General features: G+C 37.4%; 1 protein-coding gene across 5 annotated transcripts in view; it reads right to left on the bottom strand.

Annotated features, from left to right (window-relative positions):
- Positions 1-19,034, bottom strand: part of SPAG9 (sperm associated antigen 9) — a 106,440-nt gene that overhangs the window by 14,550 nt on the left and 72,856 nt on the right. For 4 of the 5 annotated variants that reach the window (XM_073310894.2, XM_073310897.1, XM_073310898.2 and 1 more), the window contains 14 exons: positions 17,766-17,822; positions 16,459-16,632; positions 13,410-13,539; positions 12,820-12,912; positions 12,202-12,369; positions 11,136-11,307; positions 9,502-9,729; positions 8,750-8,945; positions 7,739-7,861; positions 7,156-7,236; positions 6,550-6,617; positions 3,520-3,668; positions 1,736-1,907; positions 647-760 (listed from right to left, as the gene is read on the bottom strand). In XM_073310894.2, coding sequence (XP_073166995.1) covers positions 647-760; positions 1,736-1,907; positions 3,520-3,668; positions 6,550-6,617; positions 7,156-7,236; positions 7,739-7,861; positions 8,750-8,945; positions 9,502-9,729; positions 11,136-11,307; positions 12,202-12,369; positions 12,820-12,912; positions 13,410-13,539; positions 16,459-16,632; positions 17,766-17,822 — 1,925 coding nt within the window. The remainder of the gene's footprint in view (positions 1-646; positions 761-1,735; positions 1,908-3,519; positions 3,669-6,549; positions 6,618-7,155; positions 7,237-7,738; positions 7,862-8,749; positions 8,946-9,501; positions 9,730-11,135; positions 11,308-12,201; positions 12,370-12,819; positions 12,913-13,409; positions 13,540-16,458; positions 16,633-17,765; positions 17,823-19,034) is intronic. The other variant, XM_073310895.1, reaches the window with a different exon arrangement.

Below are 19,034 nucleotides of genomic sequence, written 5' to 3'. Positions count from 1 at the left end.
CAGACTTTTTGAATAACCAGTGGCTGAATTTTACCCACCAACTATTTGAAGAATGTGGTTACAACTCATATACCTTTGTGCAACACCTTTAAAAGCAGCTCAGTTTCACCCTGTCTAGTCACAGACACCAAGGAGACATTATCCATTATGTGATGGATTCTGAGAAAACAAGGATATTTTACTTGTGCTCACTATACCCTTACTGCCAAAATAAGCTTTAAAATGTGAATTTAGAGCTCAAGGGATGTGCCAAATTGTCATGACTGAAGTTGAAATCCTCTTTTCGCAAGCGGTGTATCATAGGTAGCGCTGTCAAACTTACACAGATCACTGCCCACATTCTTTAAGGGTACAAGTCCCAGTGTCCATCCAATCCCTGGCATTCCAAGAGGGCCTTTGGGATGAAGTGTTTTATACGGAGAGATGTCTGCTAGGAGATGGACCAGATGGTACCAATCCATTTTATGCAAGCTAAAAAGCTCTCGGATATTTACTAACCTGGAGCAGATTCAAACCTGGAGATAAGTGTAGCTATATCCTTTACCAAACCCGTGGATAACACTTCCTATTTTAGTCTTATTTCTACAGTACTTTCACCGACTGTTTTTGGTATTCAGATACAGACATTCATTCACATTTTACTTACTTTCTGTTAATGGAATGGAGATGATGACACCATTTCCTGTCCCCACCCACAAACGATTACAAGACACCATAAGAGCTGTGATTCTCACAAATGAGAACCCTAGTTTTCCAGTACCTAAAAACAAACAAACGCTTTAGTAAAAATTCTGGGCACCAATAATAATCACCTGGATTTCTAGGGAGCTCAGAGCATTTCATAACTTCAACATCCATGTGAGATGAGGGGAATGTCCCCATTTTACACAGAACCAAGCATAATGGTTGTGTCCAAAGTCACACTGAATCTAGAGAGGAAACTCATGTGGGCCAATTTCCAGGCCTGTGCTCTAGTCTAATCTTGATTCTGTAAGGAATAAAATACTATACTGATAAACAGTTAATTTTAAAGAATGTTATGATTTTTTAATGCTGCACGTTACAGTAAAATGCTTCTGGGCTTACGAGGCAAATGCAATGACCTACCCAAAACAAGGGATTTAACTTAAAGACAAGTTCAAAGACCTCTGACACCATATTTTTCCTGGCTAGCTAAAAAACAATACTGTTTTTTGAGGGGAGGGAGCGAAGGGGATGATAAAACAGAAGTAAATCTCAAAGACTAATATTAAGGGTACAAGTCCCAGTATCTGGGGAAAAAATGGTAGCAAAATCAGAAAACAGGTATTCAGTTTTATGAGACGCAAATATATATCTGAAGTTTTGTCTCAGTATTCTCCCCCATAAGTGCATGGCAACTTTTCTCCCACATTTACAGGCTGCAAAATCTCAGGGGCTTCATACACTTCTTCCCACTACCATCCTGTCTTCCTAAACAGTTCTAAATTCCCAATGGTTGTCCGCAGTGTCCTTAAGATCAGGAGATTGAACCAAAAGGACCACGATTCTCTATAGTCAGTATTAGACTGTTTGACTAGTGACAGCAGAATCAGATATGTTGGGGAAGTTAAATTCCATGCCACCATAGGCTTTTGATGTCCTGTTTTAAGTTTCTTCTTTGGTTGAGACAAGCTCCATGGTAGATAAAAAGAGATTCAAGTAGCAACAGGAATGAAAAAAACACTATGGTTAATTTTATTAGTCAGCAACTTACCTAGCATTTTGCTTACATAGGGTTCAATGTCCACATCTTGTAGGTGCTGATATGTGTGCGCGTGATAAAGTCGGAGCGTGGAATCCAAACGAATAGAGACCCACACCCCATCACCCACCCAGGCCAGCTGTCTCACTTGGCTCTCTTTCCTTGGGTGTGCATCAAATGATTTCTATGGAAGATTATACTTTGAATTAGATTGATCATGAAAAAGACAAGATAATTTCTTCTCAGCCAGATGTTATAAATATTGGTAACTTTTCCGATAAGCTACTAACCTTGCCTTGAGTGTGTTTTGTTAAGGCTTGGCATAGTGTTGCCTCACAACATACATCTCTACAGTCATTTGCTATTACATCCCTATTTATGAGCCACTATGATCTACCAACCCTTCTCGCTAGAGAGAGAGAGCGAGCACGCAAGACAGAGAGAGATCATATATATATTTATATTTTTGTAATTAGGTTCGCTAGTACAGTTTGAGACATTTGCCTAAAAATTATCTGGCTCTTTCCACTGCAATCCTGTCCTCTTGTGTACAATTAAATCAGGGGTAGGCAACCTATGGCACGCGAGCTGATTTTCAGTGGCACTCATACTGCCCGGGTCTGGGGGGACTCTGCATTTTAATTTAATTTTAAATGAAGCTTCTTAAACATTTTAAAAACCTGATTTACTTTACATACAACAATAGTTTAGTTATAGATTACAGACTTATAGAAAGAGACCTTCTAAAAACGCTCATGTATTACTGGCATACGAAACCTTAAATTAGAGTGAATAAATGAAGACTCGGCACACCACTTCTGAAAGGCTGCCGACCCCTGAATTAAATAAATATAACATCCCAAACAATCCTGGAACTACAAGATGCATGCCAAACCGCAACAATAAGCATTCAGATGAGGCTGCATCAATTCCTTCTGTCTTCACTTCCTTTTCCCATATATTGCCTAATAGATCGCAAGATGCTCTGAGCAAGGATCTTGGCCAAGATTTCCAGAGTGATTAGTGATTTTCGGAGCCCAACTTGAGACACTTTAAAGAAACCTGGTTTTCCAGAGGCGCTGAGCGCTCAGCCTCTAAAAATCAAGATCCTTTAGTGTGGTCTCAAGTTAGGCACCCAAAAACTAAAGCACCTAAAATCCCTAGTCACTTATGCTGGCTATTTCCTGTATAAGAAACATGCCATGTACATGTAGGGCACTGCAGAAACAGCAGCTTAGACCTCTAGATAAATTTTAACTTTGCTTGATCTGGATGCCAAACGCTCTCCTAACAACAACAAGTTAAAAAAAATCCATCCCCCAGAAATAAAGGTATGGAAAGCCAAATCCTAGAAGAGGCTGCTGATGGATGGGGGAAGACCACAAAACGCAGTGTATTGTGCACTCCCCCTCTAGGCACTGCAGAAGCTGGTTGGTTACCAGGTTTTATTTCATAGGATCTGTTCAGGAAGAGGAGGGGTTGATGCACAGATTCCACAAAAATTGATGTATTAATTTCAAATCACTTTTAAAAACAGATGTGGGGTAAGTTTGATACTCAAAGCAAAAAAGCTGCTTTTTAAAAACCACAATGTGAAATATTAACATTGAATTTTAGAAGATATTTGATTAATTTCTCTCCAAAAAGATAATTTGTTAATGATAGCTTGTTTCTGTGCTGATGAACAATGTCTTCTCAGGGTTCATGAATAAAACTGGAGGTGGGAGGAGGGTGTTTAGACAAAAAGACAATGGCAAAAATTAATTGTACTTTAACTAAAGACTGTTTTAACTTGCCTCTATTTTCATGGCCTTTGGTTGAACAACATAGATTTTGTTCCTGTAGCCACACCAGACTTTATCATGTACAACAGTCATGCATCGGATGGAGTGATGAGGTCGGCCAAGGTCTAAGAGGTGATAGTTTGTCAAGTCCCACTGACCATCTTTAAAACAAACAGGAATAATTCATTGAGGTTAATTTGCATGCATATTTGCTTTTAAAATGGTACATCTCTACTTTTAGAAGAGTAAAAACGAGGAGTCCTTGTGGGGTCTTAGAGACTAACAAATTTGTGCATAAGCTTTTGTGGGCTAAAACCTACTTCATCTGAAACCTTTTAGAAGAGTGTTATTCACATTAAGTTATGATAGACATGTATTTAAAAAGTCAATTCAAATTCAGAGTTATAATTTCCATTAAACTGAAACAATTAAGTGTGGGACTGTTATTGTCTAAGGAAATAAGTGCAATTTTTGTTCTTACAGAATGTGATTGTAGATAGTGACTCAGTCAAAGTATGCCAAAGCATTTTAAAAAGCAGTTAGATACTACTAAATGCATTGCTTGGATAGGCATACAACAGCTACAATGAGCACTGAAGTACACATAGCACTGAATATTAGCTGTTTGAGTATGGAAATGCTGGCCAGTGCACTAAGGTTATCCCCTATGTTGTCTAAAGTGTGTTATGACTTCTTTAAATGCTGCCTACTATCTGTATGCCGCTTTTTTTTTTTTTTTTTAAATAGCACACACGACATCACTCACCATTAACTGGAGTTCTCCTCTAGGTTAATCTCCTCCAAAGATCATCATTCTTTGACATATACCTGAGATCCTTCAAGGACCCTGTAGCCATTGGAATTTTAGGTATCTAAAGTAAGAGTATCAGTATCAAGCCAGTTGAGCCTTTCCCTGTATTTGCGTCAGTGCTGCATGCCTGCTTAATTCTGTTAGAAGCTGATCACAAGGATCCAAAGCACCACAAAGAAGATAGCAAATAAGCAAGGAACCTGTGGTGATGATCCAACAGGAGAATTCCAATTACTGGTAAGTAACAACCCCCATCTCTCCTATTTGAGATCTCCCATACAGAACCTTACTCAGAAGATGGAGAAACAGTGCCTGTTGAGGAATGGTAGGGCTGAAAATATTGAATACAGATTTTCAGAATCAATATTATTAGAAAGAGGTTAATGCTGGCAGCCATGACCAACCACAAATGCTCACAAAGAGGCAGGGGTATATTGTGTATCTTGTAGACATGACTAGTTCTGCTTTGATAATTAAGTAGCTTGTGCTACACAGCTTGCATATAGAGACTTCCCCAGCTCTCCCATCTTCTGCCCAAAATATGAATGAGTTTTTAAGAACAACCAACCAGAAGGACAGTGGATTGGTTTCTGTAGAATTCAGAATAAGCCCTCATTTTCCTCAAATGCCATTAATAAGAACAATGTTATTTTTATGGAAAAATAATTGATGGGACAAGACTTTTCTGGCCAACATAATGGCCAGAAAAAAGAAAAAAAAAGGCTATCCTGCTAGAAGTAAGTCTCACAAATACGCAAAGAGCCTGGAAGACTATACTAAAGTTGTATGGAGGATATAAATCAATGCGAATGTTTTAAGGAAAAGAGTGGAGAACAAGAGGAAAAACCTGATCCCACCAAGGGCCTGCAACTAAAAATAGACCTCTATGACAGACAGACCAGTTATGAATTGTTATGGAGATTACTTACAGCTCTGGATTATGTATTTGAAACATTTGCAGCAATGTTAAACCTAGAGAGGAAGATACAAGCTTGATGAAATGAGACTGGATAATAAAAAGCCTCCAGAAATTCATGAGACAAGGACAACTTCCAGTTAGAAGACTTCTGATTTCTTTGATTTCAAAGGGAAATATATTAACTCCCAGAGTGTTTTTTTTTAGTGCTGATATGGTGCAAAAGTCTTCTGAACTGATGGATGGTTTCTACCATTTGAAGTTAACAGAAAAGGTATTGCAGAACAAGTCAGAATGCTGGCCTTTACATGGCTAAGGATTCAAGGCAGAAAATATATAACAACCTTCAAAAAGTCTTAACTTTGGACACAAGTGACAGTAAAAAACTATCCTATATTTATGACCTGATATATCAGCACTGACACAAGACAGAAATAAGCAACAATCTCACTGCTCAGAGGTGGGAAGAAGAGTGACAACATAAAATATGGATTATTGACAAGAACTAGATACAGCTACACAGTGTGGCCAGGATCAATAGATAAGCAAGATTTAATATATACAGTTCTCCAAAGTATAGTGGGGGCCTAAATATGACAAACCCTGTTTTCAAGAAAGGGCATTAAGCATTCTATGACAAACAAGTCTCCGAAGGCCAGCCTCAACACCACAATACCCAACTAAGGGAAAGCAAACCAAGCTAATGTTAAGTTTATCTTTTAAAAGCAAGCAGAACTTGAAGTAGAGACAGGCATGAGTGAAACTAACATGGAGTTCAGACGACCCAGCTGACTGAAAAAATCTGTACTGAAGGGGTGCGTAACAATGATGGAGATACAGGCAGAGGATCGACTGGCTTAATGCATGCACTTTACTTACTGTACCTATAATTCAAAATTTCAATTACTCCACAGTCCTGGAGGCAGCTCAAAAGAACTTCAGAGTGAGGATCCATGGTGGTGATTCCAAGTAGGAGAACTTCTTAGCTATCTACTAGAAAGAAAGGGAGAACAGGGAAATTCCTAATTACTGTAAAATAAGTTTGCCTGAACATATCTAATGCTACACTTCATCAACCAAAATGCTAACAGATTAGTTACACAAAACATTAAAGAGACTGGAAATGCTTGTTGTATTAACACTGTTTGCAAAAATCAGATAATTCAGTGCATTCATTTTCAAAGAAAAATATTTACTAATGATACATTTTATTTACTCAGTTTCTATCATGAGCTATTTCTGTATGGTCACTGATTCTGTTCAGTTCAGCAGATCGTTCAGCAGAATGTTCAAGATCGTTCAGCAGAATGCTTACCAACTCCTCTGTGAAATATGGCTAATGTTCCATCAGCTAGTGCAACTAACACTATTCCTTTTACATGTCTGGGAAAAGAAAGGAGGTAAAGGTATCTCATTAGCATTTAATTCATATTATCAATATAAAAATCTAAATAGGATATTTTACAGTAAATATAATTTCTTACAGTTCAGCATAATTTTATAAATGAAATTCACATTTGCTCCTAAATATATAGTTTTCTGATTTTTAGAAAATGGTTGATTGAACAGAAGGGGCTGTAATACACACAGGCTGAAAACTGAAAATTGATAGTAACAATACATTAGCTAAAAAATACGTAGGACACATCTCTAGGAAAATTATAATAGTTTCCTCTTTATACGAGTCCCCAAAACCTGGAAATACCCTTGATATTTCAGTATCCATAAAATCCCCTTTACTTCCCCTGCTCCCCACTATGCTGACTTAACCCACCTCTCCATCATCTTCCCCAAAAGAATAAATAAATTTAGTTTTTTTAACTACTGTCTCAATGAACTCAGAGTGGAAATTTAAGTAATCTATAATTACGGTTTACTTTAAATTAGCAAAATTTACAAAACATTATTTCAGGCAACTTACACAATACTGAGAATAGAATCTTTAAGTTTAATGGCATGAACACATTTCCTCCACTGGGCCACTGAAGAATGAACATACAAGCTGCAAGGACATAATCGGGATGAATTAAACATGAATACTTCAAGACCACGTTAATATCTCAGAGACAATACAATAGTTTTAATCAATTTTGGCCAGGGTAAAGCTTTAACTAGGGAAAAAAACCTCACTGATAACTGCAGCATTGCTAGGCTGCCCAAAACATTACTAAACATCTATCCACAGAGCCTGTAACTGGGATAGTAAATGATCCTAGTGATCTGACATTCAGCACTACAGAACCCTCAGATAGTACCATATTTCTTTCAATAAAAAAAGGCTTTTCTAGAGAGACGTGTCAGATAACGGTTTAATTTTGTTCTGAAAAAGATATATTTGTTAAACTCCTACAATATATAGTACAGTATATTACACTGCAGAACAATACATTCCCTATGTTCTATAATGCCAAGGCACACTGAAAGGTACTACTGCAGCTTTGGTTCAGAATATTCTTCCTTGCTTTCTTCTTAATTTAGTAGTTTTATAATTAGCATTTTCTTACCATCCATTCTGTGCTCCAAGCCACATTGTAGGTAAAAGGCTGCTCATTTTCTGTGCTTCTTCTCTCACTAGATCTTGCTCATTTGGCAATTCTACCACATCTTTACACAAGTCTGACTCACTACTGAGAAAAATGGTAAAATGATAAAAAATACTCTGAACAAATGCACAGACTGCTCAGACTATAACCCAGATACCAAATTCAAATCTGTTAAATGTTTAAATATCCAGTGTATTAGAAGTATATCTAAAGCAGAGTAAGAATCCCATTAAGTATACCAATCGTACGAATGAAATGAACACCTTTTTAGAGTCAATTATTTCATGAGGATATCTACTTTTTACAAGGAATGAGAAATTGCATTCAGCCCCATTATTCTGCTCCCATACATACACACACCAGGCGGAAGCTCATGTGAATAGCTGAAGGCCTTGAAAAATCTCAGAAATGTTCCAACTTTTTTTTATTACATTTATAAACGACTCCTACAAACCTCATTCAAGTTTTCCCTCAACTGTCACAGCTACTGCACAGCAGTTGGCTGGACTGGGAAAGAGGCAAGTTACATTTGTTCCCATACAAATGTAAGAGCCAAGTGACAGACATGAATAATAGAGCAAGTGTGATACCAATGAGTACACCAGGTGCTGAACAACACCAGCAGTTTGCTGAAAGGGTGGGTTGAAAGGAACAAATTAAAACACAGATTAACACACTCCCTTTTGGAAGTAACTGCGTAGAAAAGCGTAGAAAACATAATGAAGTTACATTGAAACTACTCTTCATTCTCACTCGAGATCACTTTAGAGAAACTAGTGCAAGACATTCTGCATAACTATTGTGTAAAGCTTAATCTACACGCACACCTTGAAACCCTTCAGTTATATAGTGCCTTCCAAATGAGGGCCTCAAGTGCTTTACAAATATCTGAACCTTTGTCTCAATAGTACTCTAAAATGGTATATTTATGAATTTTAATAAATTTTAATGGTGTGGATATTGGCCATGTACCTAGACTGGTATACTGGAGAACCCTCTGTGGTATTCTGCACCCCCAAAGGATCTGTGAAGACATGCTCTGTATACACTCCCGTTTGGGCTGGATCAGCTAAATCGTCTCCTGACCCAGCACTGACTTCTGTCGCCTCCGTTGCTTCCTCTGCTGTTGGAACATTTTCATCTACCACATGACTTTCAGCTGCAGTTTCTATGAAACAAATATTTCAGTTAAAAATTAACTTGATACCAGTCTGTATAGACACCGGGGCAAGTGCACGGGCAAATTACTATTAATTCTTTGCCTTCTGTTTCCCTATGTGATAGGCTATTCCTTCGGCTTCCACTGAATAGCCCACATTAAATGGGAAAGGATATGTAATTGAAGGACATGAAAAGACAGCTTTTGACTGAATGCACGCTCTCTCCAGGTTTCTCTCAACCCATCTCTCCTCTGTTATTTTATTTCTCTATCTGAGGTACTTAACGTTATCCCTATTGCCATCTGAACACCTCACAGCCTTTGGGACATTTAGTCTGACATCCCTGTGAGGTAGAGAACTAATACTATTACCATTTTACAGATGGGGAACTGAGGCAAAGACAGACTACTTGACTTCCCATGGCAGAGCACATCTCCAGAGGCTGAAGTTAGCATCCTCCTCTTCCTTCAGTGCAGGTCTATTCAATTTGTGTTGATGCTCTTGATAACTTACTCTGTATTCCCACTTAAAACTCTAAACATACATGGATGAATATTTTCATACCTGGCTGTTTATCTGTCACAGATGAGGCACCATTAGCATTGTGCGTTATGAGAGATCCTGTAATACCCTCTGCAGTACAACCAACCACTGTGATTCCTCCTAATAGGCTATCAGTTTCTGCTGAGCTGTTGCTGGTCATACTTCCACACAAAGAGGTCCTGTCCACCTGATTGGAGTCTGCTTCTTGTGACCCCTCCTCTCCTACAGGATAATCTGTTTCTCTAGCCCCTGAAAGGCAGATTAAGCTTCATATAATTTCTTGGCTACAGTAAAACAGTGCATAATCTATCAAGCAATAAGATCCAAGTTAGATAATAAAAGATATTTACAGTCTACAGTGCCTGAGAGTCACATGAGTAGAACATCCTATAAAACCTGCTTAAATGACATAACATGAAAAGGCATCTTAAACCATCCTTTAAATTAAAAGTGGACAAAGTGATTTAAAGAAGTGCTGCATGCTTGTACCTTGTACATCAGGTTTCTGTTTGATCAAAACTTTGCAGCCAGGTTAAAAGTAGAAACAGATGCTGATAATACGGGGAAAATGTTAACAGACCCTCCTCTAATTCTGTTTGTTCTGATTTAAATTTATGCATATAATAGCTCATTTCCAGAGATAAGAATGTTGCTTTTGTTTTGTATGATACATTGTTTGAAATACGTATCATTCAAGACAATCCCAATAGTAAGAATCATCATACGCAGGCTAATTCAAGAAGCAGTTCCAACAGAGCAAGTTCATCTTCCTGTGACTTTCAAGGTCTACACAACTCCATTCCTCTAACTTGCCTTTCTACAGTCTCCTGCACATTCTGTTCTTCCCAGAATCTCATGTCTAAACACACCCTCCCTTCATCTCACATATGCACCTTCATATCTTGCTTCCAGGCTACCACTTGATTTTACTGTGCTACATTGGCACTCTCACTCAAACCTCCACTCAAAGGAACTTGCTTTTTCAAAGCCTACTAGCACAAACCCTCCACTGGTGGCTAATTTTTAACAGATTTTTATCAAATGAGTTAACAGGATGCACACAAAGCAACCAACCTCACCTCCTGAAGTATAGCATCCACCTAGTTTTCTATACCCTCCTTACACACCTATTGTCTCCTAATTGGACCTTTGGTTAAATGCTAAAAGATAAAGCTCCTTGGGGAGGGATCTCATTGTCTCCTATAAAAAGTATCATACATCTCTATCTCAATAATGATTATAAAATTAGAACCATACTTTAAACGTGGAGATTATGGAATACTCCTACTACTGAAAAGACTATTTACCTCTAAACTGGAGTATTGGAAGATAGCGGGCCAGATTATTGGTCCTATTAAGTCACATTCCTGCATTGGTGTTTTAAGGGCTCTCTAACTTATGATAATGGCCAATTCCAGGATCAGAGGTGGTAGAAAATTGGCACAGGACTGATGTAAGATTAAACCCAGTTTCCCCTCAGCTATGTTGTTTGCTATGCTGTCAGCTACCGTGTATTTTTATCAAGATGATTAATCACATAACTTGTATCCTTTTAGCTTGTTGTGTCTAAAACATTCTGGCTCTAATTTTCTGAGATGAACACTCACCACTCTAAGGGAAGTCAACTGGCACCAAGGACAGGCTGATTCTCTTACCTGGAATGCTAGCAATACAAAGAACGTGAGAATTGCAAACAATAAAATTGTCTAGGATGTTTCCTGGCTTGTTAGCATCCACAATGATCACTTTTGTAGCAGAGTGTGTGCTAGTACAGATCCAGACTAGACTGGATAATTCTTCCTGATGTTTCAGCTGCTTCTGCTGCTCCTGCAAGAGCAAAAACAAACCAACCAACAGCGGATGTACTAATATACTAGAAGGGAGCAGGTGGCATCAGTTTTAAAGTTATATACCCATACAGTATGTAAAACTCATACTGGACAGCTAGGCATATGTTTAATACGATTATAAAACAAAAGGAAAGCGAACTTGGACTTTGTTTCCTGGATGCACAAGGAAGGTATAAAACTTACGTTCCATACATGAGTAAATGAAAAGTAATGGAACTACACAGAGAACTGTAATTTTTATCTAGTGACTAATCTAAGACAGGTGGTGTCAGAAGAAGAGTTATATTTACATGTCTGCAAGCTCTCAGTATTGCCAACTTCCAGTGTTTAATAATCGTGAGTCAGGCCCCAAAGCGTCATGAGATTCAGTTGAAAAATCATGAGAATTTTAAAAAAGTAAGTTGACTTTTCTTTGCTTTCTAGTTTCTGAGGAAGTCTTCATGTTTTACTTGCAATCATTCAGGATAGAAACCTTTTTTTAAAATGAAAACATTCTTGTGCAATCTCTTGATTTCAGAAGCTGGAACTTTAAGAAATACACAAAAAATGTGGACTCGTGATAGAATTGTGAAAGTTGGCAATGCTGGTATCTCTCTCAAGTAACTACACAGATTGTGTAAAAATACTTAGCTATTTATTTAGATTTACCTCAGAGCCTGTAAACCTCAGACAAAACGTGAATATTTATTTCAGTAGGTGGATTCAATACAAAGCACCAGGTTTTTTGTCTCGATCATCATTTCAATTCTACCTGAGAAAACTTGCTTATCCTTTGCTGAATAGCAGAACTGATTACCAATTAAGTATTATTTAAGGTAATGTTTAAATATGCTCTTAAATATTCAACATTATATAACAGAACTGATCTTACCTTGAGTTCCTGGTCCAGTCTATCTAAGCTACTCTGAGATCCTGTTCGGTGCTTGTTCCCATCTGCATCCGAACCTGCTACATCATTGTAGAATACACTGGCACCCACTACAGAGCCTCCATCTCTTGTCTTCCCTCCTGATAAGTTCACCCCTACAGCACACCAAAGCTTGAAAGAGAAGAATTTGAGCCTTTTACTTGCAAAACACTTGGCTTTTTTGGCTTATAAAAATAAGAAAAGAACTAACTATGTAGGATACAACACTGCAAGAAAATAACAGCACATTGTTAAGAATGCAAATTGATTTTGGGGGGGTCAAGTACAATTTTTTTTACAGTACAATTTATGGAAGACATAGCAGCAGAGAAAATGAATCCATTATTCTTAAGAAGGCAATTTTTAGAAAGAGCATGAGTGTAACGTTGCGTAAGTATGATTCCGCTGCAGTGTGCATTCTGTATCACACATTTGCTTTAGACACCCACCTTAATTACCTAAAAGGGTAAGAAAAGTCATTCAATATTTTAGGTTTCAGATCAAGAAAGTTACCAGTTCAATGTCTCACTGTCCTCCATCAAGGGCTATACCCTCTAATTCTCATAATTCTGGAAGTCCTACCTTCATAGATGTATCCTTTTCATCTAAGGGTCTCAGATAGACAGGCACGGGCAAATTCTTCATCTTGTTATCACCCTGACCACCATTTGCTACCTAAAAAGAAAAAAAATGACACTTTTCCCTAAAAAAAAATCGTTGTTTGTGAACCTTGTCCAGCACGCAGAACAATATTTTGCCATGGCTGAGGGCTGGTTTGGTTCATGGCCCATAGTTTGGTCAGCACCACTCAAAGGAAACAAAGATAACAAAAACATTTCAATGCCTTTTTAAATAATGTTGAAATCATATTCTCTTTTAAAGGACTGAGCCTGGAGGTCCCAGCCTTCCTGAAAATTAATGCTCTAGTCTTACTAAAGTTTTAAAAAAAAAGTTTCTTCTACAGAGAGTTGCCCTTGTCCTTCAGTTGGATGACTAACACTGCTTTCTCAAGGTACTAATTCAGAAAGCAGACTTCTTAAAAAGCTATCTGACAACTAGCTATAATATACTAACATCAAACACCACGGTTTTATGGAGCTTTATTACTTGAACAATAATCATAAATAATAGTTACTGGATAAATGCCCTAGAAGAAGTCATAACCACAATACCTGTTTGTATTTTTGAGGCAGACTCCAGCCAAAAGCTTGCACTCTACCATCTTCCTTTTGAACGTGTGCTTTCACTTGGCGGTATTGTTCTCGTTTCTGTTCTCTGCGTGAGGCTAAATTGGCTTCAGATCTAGAGTGAAAATGGATTTTTTTTTTTCAAATACAATTCATCCCCCTTCTCCTAATAAGTTCTTTTAATGTGTAGGTATGCCATAGCAGAAGCTGACCCCTAAACTACTGAGGGTAAACATAATCCAAACTATTTTCAGAGCTATTTATTACAGTAAAAGAAAAATGCTACATTCGTTAGTCTGAGCCAAGGATGGTATACTTCGATTTAAACCTGCCTCAGTGCAGTGCAGTGAACTAAATGATCTCTTGAGCTTCCTTCCAGCCATACAGTTCTCATTACCACTACAAAACTGATTTTTCCTCCCTTGGTATTACTGTTTACTACTGTTAATTGAATTGTCTCGTTAGACTGACCTCCCACTTGGTAAGGCAACTTCCATCTTTTCATGTGCTGTGTATTTATACCTGCTATTGTATTTTCCACTCCATGCATCTGATGAAGTGGGTTCTAGCCCACAAAAGCTTATGGCCAAATAAATTTGTTAGTCTCTAAGGTGCCACAAGGACTCTTCGTTGTTTTTGCTGAGATAGACTAACATGGCTACCTCTCTGAACCCTACAGTTCTATGATTCTGTGACAACTAAATCTATTTCTGCTTTCTCCCAATGAGCTTAAAAAGGAATATATTCAAAGACTACTGTGAACTTTAAATTGCCAATTGGAGGAGGAGGAGAGGGGATTCAGTTATCTGGTAGAGACCACAGAAACAGTACATCACTATTGTTTAAAGTTCTTTAAAATGTATAGGGTTTTTTTGTTTCCTGTTCACATTTGGAAGGGTTTTGTTGGCAGCTGAGAGCATCATTAATCATCATCTGGTCAGGCCCACTCTTCTTCCTCTTCCCATTTTCCCACTCTGTGACCGATCCCTGCCTCCTGCCTCTTCAGCTTTAGCTTTCCCACTGCTTTTACTGGTAAACACCCTTTTGCAGAGCATGAGGAAAGGCAAATGAAAGTGACTGCACACAAAATGCTGTCAAATACACCAAGTACACAGATTTTTTAAAAACGTTTGAATTACAGTAACCTTTGTGGTTACTTTTAACAATAGTAGATACAACATTTTCATCCGGAAATGTTATTTTTAACTTAAGTGTTCTTTTACCATGTAGCTTTGGAGAAGGAAGCTAAAGAGTTTTTACTAAAAATGAAAGCAGAAGAAGAGAAGCAACAGGCCAACACAACAGTGTCCCTTGTGGGCATGCAAGATGCATCCAGCTAGGGCAAGGGTGAACATAAGAATGGCCATACTTGGTCAGACCAAAGGTCCATCTAGCCCAGTATCCTGTGTTCCGACAGTGGCCAGTACCAGGTACCCCAGAGGGAATAAACAGGTAATCATCAGGTGATCCATCCTGTCACTCATTCCCCGCTTCTGGCACAAAACTGTTCTACACAAAATTCATACCAACCCTTAAATCATTTAATCTGATGAAAAATGAAAGAACTTTACTGGCATAAATTACATAAGCACCAATATATGTTTTTGTTCTGGCTGGTCTCTAATTTTGTCTCTGTTTTATTACTGTGCTAGTTATGATCACTATATATACTGTGATGGGTGCTCAAATTGGATTTTTATAAACAATGCAGAGATTCCTTTTTTAATTTCCTAGATTTATCAAATATTTTACATGCTTTGTTTACCTTAAAACCTCCTTGTGCATGGATATTACCAGAACAAATCAGCTATATAAACTAGTCTCTAAAACAGTACTATATTTAACTGCTTTGTTTATATTTTGTTATCCAAGACATTTTCTACTGTAAATTTACAAACTGTGAAATACATTGATCTTATTAGCACTAACATGTATTTTTCCCTTTAATCATATAATCCTTAATTATAAAAGGTTTCAGAGTAACAGCTGTGTTAGTCTGTATTCGCAAAAAGAAAAGGAGTACTTGTGGCACCTTAGAGACTAACCAATTTATTTGAGCATAAGCTTTCATGAGCTACAGCTCACTTCATTGGTACTTCATGAATATGCATCCGATTAAGTGAGTGTAGCTCACAAAAGCTTATGCTCAAATAAATTGGTTAGTCTCTAAGGTGCCACAAGTACTCCTTTTCTTTTTGCTTAATTATAAAATATTTCTTGTGTAGAGATATATTATTAATTATAAAGACACTGCTGGAACAGTATTTTGTTGAAAGTCATATGATGCTCATACAGTAGAACCTTAAAATTTCACAATGGAGGTTGTTCGTAACTCTGAAATGTTCATAACTGGATAAAACGTTATAGATCTTTCAAATGTTTACAACTTAACATTGACTTAAAATAGCTTTGAAACATCACTATTCAGAAGATAAATGCTGCTTTTAACCATCTTAATTTAAATGAAAGGAGCACAGAAAGAGTTTCCTTATCTTGTCAATTTTTTTTTTTAAACTTTCCTTTGAGTAGTTTATGATTAATGGTACTGTACTCTATTTGCTTTTTTTCCATCTCTGCTGCTGCCTGACTGCATACCTCCAGTTTCAAATGAGATATGTGGTTGATTGGTCCGTTTGTAACTCTGGGGTTCATAAATGGGAGGTTCTACTGTACTTAAAACATTCTTCTGAGAGCTAAATATTTCTCCATTGCCTAGAGGTAATTTTTTTTGAGGGAGCAACACTTGAAAATAGCAATGTCACCCATGCCATCTCTTACATGTAGCCATCACTCTACACATTGCAATTTTCATAATGCTGATTTCATGAGTATCTTCTTTGACATGTTCACGCCAAGAAATAATTGGATATACTTGCAGTTGACTGTTCACATTAATGCTATTGATTTTTTTTTTATCCTGTCTGCCTTTCTGGTGACTTGATATAATCATTACTTGTATATTTATTATAGATTATTAATGAACAAATTAGTTTATTAATAAAAGTTACAATGGGAAAATAAAAATGTATCTTACTCTTCACTGAGGAAGTCAAAGGCTTTAGATTTGTCACTAGGTAGTTGAGATAAGGTGCTGCTTCTTTTCTTGACTGATGGAGTAATATGTGAAGTTGGAGCATTATACTTAAGATTAACAGGTGGTTCTGGTTTCTTAGCAGTATTGCTTGATGAACTGAACAGTCTGCTGAAACTGAAAGACAAAAGACGTGACAAGTCTGTATGCATCCAACAAAAAACTGACCTCCTTTTGTACTAGGGTGACCAGATAAGTGTGAAAAATCAGGACTAGGAGGGGAGAAGGGGTAATAGGTCACCTATATAAGACAAAGCCCCTAATATCAGGACAGTGCCGATAATAGTTGGACATCTGGTCACCCTATTTTGTACTCAAAGCATTGTGCACACTACACTGCTCAAATCAATGTATTACAATGGTTGGAAGGGAGTGGAACCAAACAGAGCAGCTATTATGTGTTTAGCAATAGCTTACACAGCCATAATGTGAACCTGTGTTAATAAGAGAAGGCATGTTAATTCAAACAGTGGTATTATCCCAGCCTCTTCCTTTAAAGGAAGACAGGATCTTAAGTTTCACTTGAGCATCCACCACAAAATGGGCAAAAGGTAGCTTATGTTCTTAGCTGAAGAAAAGTCTTAAAGAGTACATTAGCTGAGTGGTGAGGAACTGCAGGTAAGCCCAAATCCTGGTGAATCTACAACCTTCTATTCATGTAAACCCTCTAGCCCAGTGAACCTACAAATCTTCCAGACCAGAGATGAACTATTACCAGTTAAGCCATTAACACTTAAAGAAAAAAAAAGATTTACAGGGATTTCAACATTTATCTCCCTTTTTTAGTTTATGTTTATTCTTTAAATAAATTAAATGTCAAAACAATCAGTAAACATTATTTCAGGTGGAAAGAAAAAAGTGTTGAAATTATATGCAAACCACAAACATTCAAATTATCATTAAATTTTAAATCATTATCATATATTATCATTAAAGTAAGTTACAAAAATGTTCAGAATCACTGTATTTAGAACCTGGTTCATCTTCTGATAAAAAAATATTGTACCCTTACTTTGAAGCACATTAGTATCTAACTACAGTAAGTGCACAACTGTTCATTATGGGATACAGCTTATGACACATTTTGTCTTTGAGAACAGCCTTACCGAGCTGGCATGCTAGGTATCAAAAAGAGAAGCACTTTAAACATATTTATCCCCAAAACAAAACAATTAAACTGACATACAAAAAGCATTAATACCAAATGCGTGGAGATTTTTGGCAGTATCTGCCTGTATTTCAGTACTTACAACTGCCAAATGCTTGATCTCTTCTTTTCTTGCATGGCTGGATTTTCTCTTGATGCTCTAAAGAAAAAGGAATACTGAGTTTATTAAATAAGCAATAATACAAAAGGTAAGGTGTATGGGAATACACACAACTCTGGTATTTAAGCATAAGGCTCTGCCTTGAGTCATGGAGATAGAAGTTGAAGGTGTTAACACCTGCATAGATGCAGAAAAATCTCTCAAGTTAGAGACTAGTTTTCCCATTTAAACTCAGCTGCAATTGAAAAGTGCTCTCCTTTCAGTAAGTAAGTTAATAAGCACCCTCCATTCTTACTTCCCTAGTCTTAGATACCAGTTTTATTTATAGTGTTATTCTGTAAGGCACAGTAACAGCAGTGAATACTGCTCCAAGCAACCTTTTGAAAAGAGAAACTTTCAGGTTTGGGGTGGGTTTTATTTTTTATTTTAAACACTAGTTTTAAAGAATTTGGGATGATAATTCTCAAATCTTTAGAGAAGACAAACAACTAATGTTCACTTTCAGCACCAGAAATCAAAGAACATTGTACTTTATCAATTCGAGTACAACCCCATGTATCTGAACCTCTATTATCCATCTTTCTGTATTAACCAAACCACCAGCACACATACAGGAATGTGGGAAACTGACCCTTCAGCCCTGCTGCCCGGAACTGATAGCCCGTGCCCTGCCAGGGGGAGCTGAAACATGTAACTTAGCATTGTGGGGCCACTGTGGTGTGCGGCCCAAGACAATTGCTACAAAAAGGTTAAGAAACACTATAATGTTCAGGATTAAAAAGAGTAAAAATGATCAATACGTGTACAGATGGTTAAAAAACTCATCTGTTTTCTTGTTAATACATGAACAAAAACATTGTTTGCAAGAACTAGGGGTCTGTATGATCTGTTAAGTAGATAAACAGATAAGAAGGGGGGTATGTTTTAATGCTTTTCCAGGAGGGGCCAGCTAGTTTAAAAGCAACTCCGCATCTTAAAATAATGGATAGAAAGCTCTTTGCCCATTCTCCTGATTGTCCAAATTTTTGATTATCCAATCTGGCCCCGTTCCCAACCAGATCAGATAAACAGGGTTCCACTGTAACTTGTAAAAGAGACTCCTTAACAGTAAATTGAGAGAAAGGTGCTTAAATCTATTTTGTACAGATGTCAGTGGGTCTGAGGAAGCAAAGGGAGGGAAGGGAAGTGATGGCGAGAGAACATAAGGAGAGCTCAAAAGAGCAGTGGGTGCTCTTCACATATTTGAGACAC

Source organism: Lepidochelys kempii, chromosome 14 (genome assembly GCF_965140285.1).
Source record: "Lepidochelys kempii isolate rLepKem1 chromosome 14, rLepKem1.hap1, whole genome shotgun sequence".
NCBI classification, from domain to species: Eukaryota; Metazoa; Chordata; order Testudines; family Cheloniidae; genus Lepidochelys; species Lepidochelys kempii.
Note: the sequence above shows the minus strand (reverse complement) of the source record. Positions and strands in the feature narration are given on the sequence as shown.